General features: G+C 28.4%; 1 protein-coding gene across 2 annotated transcripts; it reads left to right on the top strand.

The window, feature by feature from the left end:
- Positions 1 to 284: 284 nt before the first annotated feature.
- On the top strand, positions 285 to 7,575 carry LOC123299804 (RILP-like protein homolog). 2 transcript variants are annotated; one of them, XM_044882166.1, is made up of 7 exons: positions 285 to 754; positions 2,515 to 2,766; positions 2,832 to 3,035; positions 4,795 to 4,970; positions 5,191 to 5,268; positions 6,166 to 6,258; positions 6,319 to 7,575. In XM_044882166.1, exons 1-7 carry the CDS (start codon positions 440 to 442, stop codon positions 6,428 to 6,430), a joined length of 1,230 nt encoding a protein of 409 aa, XP_044738101.1. In that variant the 5' UTR covers positions 285 to 439; the 3' UTR covers positions 6,431 to 7,575. The 2 variants fall into 2 exon arrangements, with proteins under 2 accessions (XP_044738101.1, XP_044738102.1); XM_044882167.1 differs by lacking the exon at positions 5,191 to 5,268 and having other exon boundaries at positions 286 to 754.
- Positions 7,576 to 10,805: the final 3,230 nt, after the last annotated feature.

Below are 10,805 nucleotides of genomic sequence, written 5' to 3'. Positions count from 1 at the left end.
CCTTGGTAAATGAAAACCATACGAAAACTATCCCTGTTTTCAATTAAAGAAACCGTACTATATTATTTACTGATTAAAAACGCGATAAAAATATTGAATCATTTAATAATTCCATAACAGAATTATTAGTAGTATTTATGAATTATTGATTTCAGTTAGTTTTTAATGCTTGATTGGAAGAGAAGTGCATTTTTATATTAACGGTTTATATCTAATTAATATTTTTTGCAATAAAAATCGAATATCCAATTATTATTCATGAATGTTTTAAATCTGGCTAATGACTAAAATATACATTACGCAAACTCACATATTTAGTACGAAGTACATACATGCTTTGAATGTATGTGTAAGCGAACAAGTGTCATGTCCGACATATCATATCTGTCATTCTAACCATTTCTAGTGTTGTGATTAAATAAAATTATAAACAGTTTTCATGCCGAAAATAACGCAACGACGTGATTTTTTTAATATGGAAGATACAACCGATATTAATGAGGATGTATCTGTCATTGATGTGTACGATATAGCATCTGATATTGGTAAAGAATGTGAAAAAATAATTGATCAATTTGGAGCAGATGCTGTTAATTCATTAATGCCGAAAGTGATTAATGCATTAGAATTATTAGAAAACTTGGCAATGCGAAATGAACGTGAAAATATTACATTGCAAGAATTAAAATCACGTATAGCACAATTGGAAACGGATAAAATTGAAAAGGCGGAATATCGGGAGAGATTTGAAAAGGTCAGAATTTATTGATTTTAATATTTCATTTTATTTAAATATCAAATATTAACATTTAAAAAAGTATTAAGTCGTATAATTTGAGTACAAAGTCATTTTATTTAATTATTAACTTATTTACGTACACGAGCAATTAATTGATAATATAATTTTAATCTTATGGAATGTCGTCTCGCATAATAAAACTTATTTAATCCTTCAAAATTATCAACAAAAAAACCACTTTAATTTTTATTGTTTTAAGTAGAAAGTCAATTGTTTTAATTTTTGATGAATGAAAATAAAACATCCGAATACTCGAAACAAAACGAATTACCTACTTTTTTTCAATTGTGGAATAATTGAATTTTAACAATTCAAATAAGGAAAATTTTATTATTCTTCATAAAAAAATTTGTATGATGAATAACAAACGCAAAAATCATTTTGTCCGAAAAAAATTCAACGTTTGCGTCATCAAAACTGGCTATACATGGTATTTCAACAATTAACTCAGTCAATTGTTTGTTTTCACTTGTTTTGAGAATATTATTGATTGAAACTATAACTTTAAGCAAAGTTGTAAATAAATTCGTATCCGCCAAATGTTTACCTGATTAATTGATTGATAAACATTTTCGGTTAAATAAATTTTTATTTAGTTAATCGTAATTTATTTTAAATTTCAAGCATTGTAAATAAATATCCGTTAAGAAAATTATTGATAGAGCACTCATTTGATATTTATTTATCGATTTACTGTCATCAACATTCCAATATTTTGATAATGTATTAAAATATAAATAAATATGTTTATCAAATCAATTCCTCTATGTATACACACTTAAAGCGTTTTTAATAAATCGTTAAACATTTTAAAAAAATTATATGTGGCTACTTTTCAAACGTCTACCGAATTCAATTGTAGAATAGGTTTAATCGGGGAGTACAAATTTTTGATTGTCAAGTATATGTGCGGATATGCGTGACTGTGTACAAATTATTTCATGAACAGGAACTGCTAAAACATTGAAATTTTATACAAGTAGAGGATATAAAAAATCATTCTGGTATCAAAATAGTCAATTCAGAAGTAGCTAATTACCTACTCTTTATTATTTCAGCTCTTTTTTTTAAATTTCATTCGAAATAAACCCACCGATTTAAAATTTTTCCTTGGATCATTCTGATTATAAACTCACACGCCCGTAGTTCGAAAACTACTCCTTAAAAAGTGTTGTGGCCGCGAGAGTTTTTGATCAGAACGATCTGAAGAACATTTATAGTCGGTTTAAAAAAGTTTCACAGAAAACCATTTTCCTAGTCATACACTAAAACTATACTATATCCGTAGCTTTGACAGCCCGTAGCTCGAAAACTACTCGTTAAATCTTGTGGTACCCTTTGATCAACAAAATATTATATTATGCTATTTTAATTTATTATAATTTTTTTGTATCATTAATTACAAAAAAAAAAAAAAAAAACATTAAAAAATGATTGATGATTTAACTAAACTGTTTCCCATCTTTACTGCATAAAAATCAGTTATTATAACTTCTGAAGCAATTTTCTCTAAGTTTATTCACACATAGCCTGCTTTTATACCGAGGTCGTGTGATTCGCACTAAATTTCTACAAGTTCGTATCTGCTTCAAGTGCAATGTATACTGACGTCATCCATTCTTTTGAATTTTTAATTATTTCCACCTACTTGTATTTAGATTAGCGGAAAGATTTGTATTGTAGATATTAAGATATTTGTTTTTTGTTAATCCTAGGAATTAGAAATAATTGACGAACAATGGCGGAACGAATCCAAAGAATTAGTATCATTAGTATCGAGACTGCAAGAAGAAAATCGAAGACTCGCTAAAAGTTCGACGGAAAGTGACTCAGATAAATCAGCTGTATCAACGCCCACACAAGAAATCGCAATGTTGGAACGACTACGGGCGTTGGTTGACAAACAACGTGATGAACTACGAGCAAAAGAGAAAATAATCTTAGAACGAAACGAAGACATTGAAAATGTATGCAAATTATTGTTGTGTGTACTTTGCGTGTTTTTGTACTAGCTTAAAAACTATTTTTTTAGTTGAGTTCCCAAGTGGAACGATTATCAGCAACAACCAGAGAACTTCGACGGAAACAACGAGCGCTACAAACACAAACTCGTACATTATGTGATGAAAGAGCTGACTTTCTTGTTCAGATGCAAGATCAACAGCGTGAGTTGAATGTTTTACGGAAGCGATTTAATGTTGCAAGTAAACAAGCTGAAGATTTAGCAAAAGTACATGTAAGCAAAATTTTTCATTTTAATCTTCCTTTTAAAGTATGTTATGTTAGAAGATAAATTTCCGAATTCTATATTCAGGGCATTACAGGGAAGTGGTATTTATTTTCCAGATATAGGTTGTTACAATTTATTAATTTTACGTACTTTGCGTGGTTTTAGTAATAAGTGCGGCATCTTAACTAGATCTTTTAAAGAAAATTTGGACACGCATCTGAATTTTTTTTAAATTTTACATATTTTTCTCTTGCTTTTTCTGTCTAATTTGTTTACTTATCGATTTCTCAAGCATGGGTAGATGGAAAAGAAAGGTGTGTGAAACACTAAGAAAGATCTAATTCTTTGCATCTAAAATAGCTTCTAGTCAAATAGAATTCAGTATAGATTTCAAGAGCAGTTAAATCTGTTGCTCGTTGTTGCAGAAAATGTGTTAAATTGCTTTATTTTATTTAGTTTTTCTTAAAATAAGCAAGATCGATAGAAAATAAAAGAGACAAAAACAATTGTATTTTGAATTACTAAATCTAAAAATAATATAAAACTTTCAAAAAAAAAAAACCTTGCTTAAATTTTTCTTTAAAAAATCTTGTTGCGATGTACCTACGCCGCCCTTGGAATAATTACATTACTTACAAAATCGGACCACTAGTTTTGAGACGTTAGAAAAAAAGGAAATATTTTCAAAGGATTTTTTACTTAATTTTTTTGAGTTTAGATGTGACCTTGATTAAATTGTTAATTATTTGAAATTAATATAAAATCGTATGAGAACCTATGATACAATTGATAAAAATATTTTTAATTTTCCGTTGGATTAATTAGTTAATCGCTAGTTAATATTGTCTTAACAAAATTATGATAAGAAATTAAACTAATAGATCACTCTTTTTTTTAAAATAATAGTGACGTTGTTATGTCGTAAAATGATTTTCAATGATACGAGGCCTGATTGTCACCAAGGAAAATATTATTACTTTCTTATCTTCGATATTTTAAGTTGAACTTTTTGCATAATTTGGTTAATTGTAAGGCCACTATCGGATTGTAGGTTATCTTTGAGCAAAGTAAATATTCGGACAGTTCTGTTTTCGTAAACATGAAGTTTATTTTTTTATTTCTAAAATAAAATATTCCAACATTAGAATTTTATCAACAAAAATGTAAATAAATTTTTATCTACAGCACTTGTGATTCAATTTATATTTGTAGCACTTATCCAATTTTTATTATTCGCATAAGAATATCAAAAGTTTTGATTTTTATCTCAAAATTTAATTAGTGGCCGTATTGGGAAAATCACCAATGACGCTAAGCTGTCAATATGGCTGCCATAAACAGGCTTTAATATTAAAACAACAGCAGTGGTTAATGAAATGAACAGATCATTAAAAAAGTGGGCTATTTTTTAATAACCCCCGAAGCATAAAGAAGTGCGTTATAAGTATGAACGCTATCTGGGCGTGTGTGTGTGTGTTTGTATTTCTGTGTGTAGCATCGTAGCTCCTAAACGGATGAATCGATTTTGATCTTCCTCTCTTTTTGGTTGAAAGGTAATTTAATCCTGTTCTTGTTAGACATTTCATTCATACATTGGAACAGTATTGTAGTAAACTACTATGGTTTCTTAATTTTCATCTATTTATTCAACGCCTGCTGAATCCCAATTTAAGCCTGTTGTCGTAGTTAACAACTATACTCAACTCTATATTTTATTTTAATATTGATGAGTTGTCCCAATATGTTTTTTTCTCTTTTTGTTTAGTCTGAAATTCCTGATCTATCAAACAAAATTGTATACGATTTGGATGATCCAAATCGACCACGGTTTACAACGACTGAACTTAAAGCAATATTCAATGAACGCAACGAATTAAAAGCACGCATATCAGACTTGGAAGAGGAACTAGATGGATATCGGCCTAAAGAAAAAGTGGAAACGTATGTTGATTTAATAGTCATGCTATTTGAGACATTCTCAACATTTGATTAAAAAAAAAAAACTTCTTCTCTTTAATTTTTCCCGTTAAGTTTTTTAGAAAATATTATTTTTGCTTCTTGTATTAACTTATTTAAAAATATATTATATTTTTTTATTTATAAACAATGCATGTATTTTATTTTTTTATTTAGTTTTTTTTTTCTTATATTATAATTTTAGCCTTTATTTTCGTACGCCGGTGGGGCCGTATGATAGTGCTGTAGATGCTTTAACATCCCTCGAATTAAATAATCAATTGTAAGTTGGTTTTATAAATTTTTACTTTTATCAATTTTGGAAAATTTTGTAATTCTTCAAACTAAACAAATGAGAACTTGTGTTAAAAATTTGTTCAAAGCGTAACGAAATAACTAACTTAATTCTTTGATAATATAATATAAAAGTGTACCCATGTAAGCCTAAAGGCTTGGAAATTCAGTTTGAAACTTGGTATGGCCCCGTGTGGAAGGAAACTTTAAAATATTGTTTAGCGCAGAGCGCAAACTTAAACTTCAAAAACATTATTAATTAATTTAGCTGGTCGTACAATTTATAATTGTACAATCGTCAGCCTTACTTGTAACCGATTCAAAACAAACGTACCAATCGTTACTTACAAAGTGTTGATAGGAATTTTAATACAATTATTTATCAGCTATAATTAACCATAACTAATTCTATATTCAAATAATTGATTACTAACCATAATATTAAAATTCCTACACACACTATGGAAATCGAGATTTTTATACATTGATTAGGGCGTTATTTTGAAAATATTTGTTATATTAATATTATTTAAAAATCTGTTTTCGAGTTCAAAACAAAAAATTCTTTGCAAATGCGATAACTTTATTGTGCTATCTTCGCTGTAACCTTTCGCCTAGGATATGAAATAATTTTTTATGCAAGTTTTCAATCAGCAACAAATTGTCTATGCAGAGTAGTTGGAATTTGGATAATAAAGCGTAGACAATTTCTAAAAATACAATCTTCAGCAGCACAATTAATTTTTTTTCTTTACTAATTCCTATTTTCATTTTCCGTTAACATTTTTTTTGAACTTTCTGCTTATTCTGGTATAGTTTTTCCTTAAATTGGGCTCATTTATTTCTCATTGCTGGATAAATTAATATTTTATTTTCGTTTAAATAGTCCAATAGATGATGATGCTCCAGTGCAAGGTCCATTACCATACGAACCAGATGACGCTCCATGGAAAAAATCAGAATCAGGGATCAGAAAATTGTATGTATTTTCAATATAAATTATTTGAAACTTTTCATTACTAGATTTTCATTTCTTTAGTTTTCGGAAGTTATTTTCCGAGGGGAATTCCAGTGGGCAAGTTGGCAGAAGTTTATCCACCCTCAGCAAATTGGCTTTGTCTGCTAACAACGGCGGCGATGCCACTGTCTAAATTGATACTGCGTCGAGTATTAACAACAACCCCTCTAATGTTTGGATTAGATAATGATAATTATAATCCAATAATCCATTCCAATTTTTTAATTGATTTAGCAGGAAATTTGGATTTATTTTGATAAAAAAATTTTTTTAATTCTTTACGTACAGAACCAAATTTCGAGTCTCCTCGCGGAAATATTTAAAGGGTTTTGTGTTTTCATAAACAACGAGTTTCCACACAATAATTTTATGTATATTTAAATAATTTCGCAAGAGGCTGCGAAGTTGGATTCAGCACGCAACGAATAGTGACGTTATTTATTTTTAATTAAGTATCTTAGTAAATTTATAGATGCATATCACCAATTTTTTTAAAACATTTCTAATAATCATAGACTTCATTTTATAAATTAAACGCTTCGTTTTTGTTTCGGATTGAATTCCAATAAAATTTAATGAAATATATCAGAAATTTCTGCTGTGGCAGAGTTGAATCTTGCTTGTCCGAAACAAAAACGAATGTTAATTGAAAGGAAAAGGTACGACTCACGTTAATCAAATACAGTTACATTCAAACAGCGTCAAAGTAGTTTATAGAATCGAAATGTTTGGATGAAAGATTGTCGTAGTACTTGGTTAAGATTGATGTCGCTTAGAACCAAATTGGTATAAGAAAATACTTAACTTTTATTTAACTTAATTAAATTAATTGTATTCACGGTTTTGTGAACAGATCTTGACATTCAGCCGCTTCTACAATCGTGCAGGTAGAGGTTTCCACTGACAAAGAATGATTGATTGCAGAAGAGGGAAATACATTTACGAAAATGATAATTAAGGATGCGTCATTTCGTTAATGATACATTAAATCGAAAACCTATAAGGTTTTGCTATCCATTTAGAATTTTATGCTTTATAGTCTATTCTATAGAATCACTGTATTTTTCAAGACAGTCATTATGAGATGAAGTGTCATACACAAGATGTTTTGATCGAAAACCGAAAACATTCAATATGAATTCTAACTTTAAAATTTGTCAATATCTGTTCACACGACTCTGTCACGACATGCCACAAACATTTATTTTAACAATAAATTATATCGAATTCTCATTTTTCATCCAATAGTGATAGAAATTTTAATTTATAGAAAATTTTCCCCCAAATTTTTTATTATTCAATTACTTTAATGAAAGTATTATTTTTTACGTTTTGTATGATTTAATTAACTTTACCCAATCTTCCAAAATTATTTATTTTTTAAAATTAGATATCAAAAATATAGTTATAAAAACTCTTCCATAAAAAATTTTTGATAAATATATGAATTGTAGCTAACGAATATTTTTAATACAAGGCAATTTTATTGACTATTTGATTATTGCCTAATACTTTATTCACACTAACGTTTAGCGTAAAATTTAATTTATTGAATCGAATAATAGCTATTTTAACTTTACTATGATATTAACATAAAATGATGAGCCTGAAATTTTCATCTAAAATTGCTACCGGGCAATGAATTTTTTTAATTTCTCAGTGAGTAATGAATGATATCAGCCTCACCCTTAGTTCTTGCTCGGTAATTGAGTAATCAATTTATATTTATGACAAAGCAGCAGATGAGTTTCTTCAGTTAAATAATATCGTCAAAGCTCTTTGACGATGATAAGAGTCTTATTGTTCGTTGGCCATAAAAGAACCTAATAGATAATTTCAAAAATTAAGGTACATGAGGTGTTTTGGGACACTCGGTAAGAAGGAAATGCCTTTTCAATATATATTTTGAACTCAATAACAGACCATATGTTATAAATTAACAAGGTTTGAGAATAATTAAATGAAAAATAATCATTTCAAAATAAATTAAGAAATACAAGCCGACAGCGTTAGTATTGAATTAATGATACATATCAGAACATCCAGCGCACAGCGCATCTGACTCCGGGCATGGGGAAAAGCTTCGTGAAATGAGATTAAGAATTTCGTTCCAATAAATAGTATCGATTTAGTAAAGGAAGTATTTTAATAGCAAAAAGTTTCGGTTTTGAAATTCCAACGAAAAAATCCAATTTAAAGGAATAGTGGGAAAATCCAATTTCCCACGTTATTTTTAATATAATTCATTCAACAGAATAAGTTTTACTATAATTAATATTGAAATAAGTTAATTTAATTTGTTAACGTTTGTGTGAAGTTAGTATGAAATATCTAAAAAAAAAATGTTAAATAGTTTTTATCATTACGTAGAATCTCATGTAAGATTAGGTCGAAGGATTATTTTTAAAGATTTAATGTCAATTTTCATAATCATATTTCATATTTTATTATTTTTCTGGTTTTATTCATCTCAAATTTTTTAAATCTCTAAAATTTTATTCTAATTTTATTTTATACACAATTTTAAAGATCGATCCCAATACTTATTGTAATTCTTAACGTAATGGTTGTGTTAGGGGTGTTCCGCATTTTAGAAAATCAAGGAAAACTGGAGAGTGATCATTAATTTAAATGAGGAAATTTGCGAATAAAATTAATAAATTGATTAATTTCCGAACAGAGAGGCAACCTTGTTAGTTGTTGGTTATGTTAGGTCCCAACGGCTGTCTAGATGGAACATTTAGGCCATAAGGCCCATTTTAATACTTGACGTACAGATTCTTGAACCTTTTGGAGTTCTTAAAATGTTAAAAAGCAGCATGAGACATTTGTCGTCAAAAAAGTCGTCAAAAAATGGCAGACAATAGTGAATCCGCCTCCTCGTTAGTGTGACAGCTCCTGCAGTAGTTTAAATGCACTGTGAGATCCAAGCTCTCATTATGCTTGATAAGCCAGTGCCCTATAACAACAGCTATATTAGTTGTAGAGGCCAGTGAATGCGAAATAATATTTTTGTATTCTAACCATGATCGTCTTACAGTTCCACAAATAAATTTCTCTCCTCATAAGTGTGATTGCTAGCGAGGTCGTTAGAAACTTTACTTTGAGCCCTTTAGACAGTCTTCTCAGAAAGTATTGGCAATTTTTCAGATGTAGACGTGTGGTTATTATCATGGATTTTTTTTAAATTATTCTTTCTGGAACAGTACCATTTTAATTACATGCTATTTCGGAAACACATTTTGATAAGCAGTCGGTTATATTTATTTTCTATCCTTCATAGCTAAACCTTATGTAACATAATTTTGATTAATAGTTTGAACTTCTTTTTTAAAGTTGTGGACACCTTGAGTATATTGTAACGGACAACGGAAGATAATTAGTTGTTTCGACTATTTTACTTAATAAATTGGGTCGACTTTAATTATTGAACTATTAGTTACCATTTAATTTTTTTATTAATTTTTAATCAGATAAATTTTTGGAACACATTAGTGACCAAATAATTAAATAATTGCCGTTGAGCAATATGCAAGGAATGCGTGACATACGGGCGTAGGGTTTTGAGTCATTTAGGGAAAAAACTGGTAGAATAGGACGAATTTGTATAAAATGGCGCCATATAAGGGAGGCTCCATAGCGGCGCCTCCTGATTCTCGTACTCCGACTCTCCGACATTGAATATAGTTAAGGCGGCCTTTGGGTATTCCAAATTTGTAGTTTTATCTAAAAAAATGTAATGCTGAATACAGGTAAAACCTCATTTCCATTACTTTATAATCAATAAAAATAAATTAGAAATGATGGAAAACATGATTAAATAGTTTCATTGTAACTTGAAGATAACACTTACATAACATTAATGTGTCCCAAAAATTCAGTTAAATATTATTTTCATTTTAATAACTATTTTTCCTGGATAAAAAGAATATAATTTTTATAATATTCAATTTGTGGGACCCACTGAATTATAAAATAACTTAACTGTATGATAATTATAAAAGATCTAAATTTAGGTGATTAAGAAGAGAAATATTGTTATTTAATCGAAGAAATATATAAACGAGAGGAAATTAATCTGTGGCTCTAAAAATTTTGACTTAATTTCCATTAAAAAATCAGTCAATTTCTTGTTCTAATATTCTTTTTTTTTTGTTGAATTATGATTGGATATCTTAAAATATCAACCTTTTAGTAAAATATATTTTGAATCAGTGAAAGAGTACAATATTTCAAAAGTCATTAGCATTTCATGGACTTTGTAGATATTTCTTAAAATTATTTAGTATTAATATGAATTATTTATCCATAATATTCCCAATAATTTAAACAAAAAATAATGTACAGACTTTTGAATTATGAAAAATGATTTGGTGCCAAAAACATAATATGGAAACAATAATTTATTGAGCAAAAAAAAGAAATTTTGATTTTGCATTTTTTTTTTTATAAATGATTTAATGTCCTTGGCTGTGTTTAATTATAGCTTTATTTTACCACTTTGTATA

The sequence above is a fragment of the Chrysoperla carnea genome, chromosome 5 (assembly GCF_905475395.1).
Source record: "Chrysoperla carnea chromosome 5, inChrCarn1.1, whole genome shotgun sequence".
In the NCBI taxonomy this organism is placed as follows: Eukaryota; Metazoa; Arthropoda; class Insecta; order Neuroptera; family Chrysopidae; genus Chrysoperla; species Chrysoperla carnea.
Note: the sequence above shows the minus strand (reverse complement) of the source record. Positions and strands in the feature narration are given on the sequence as shown.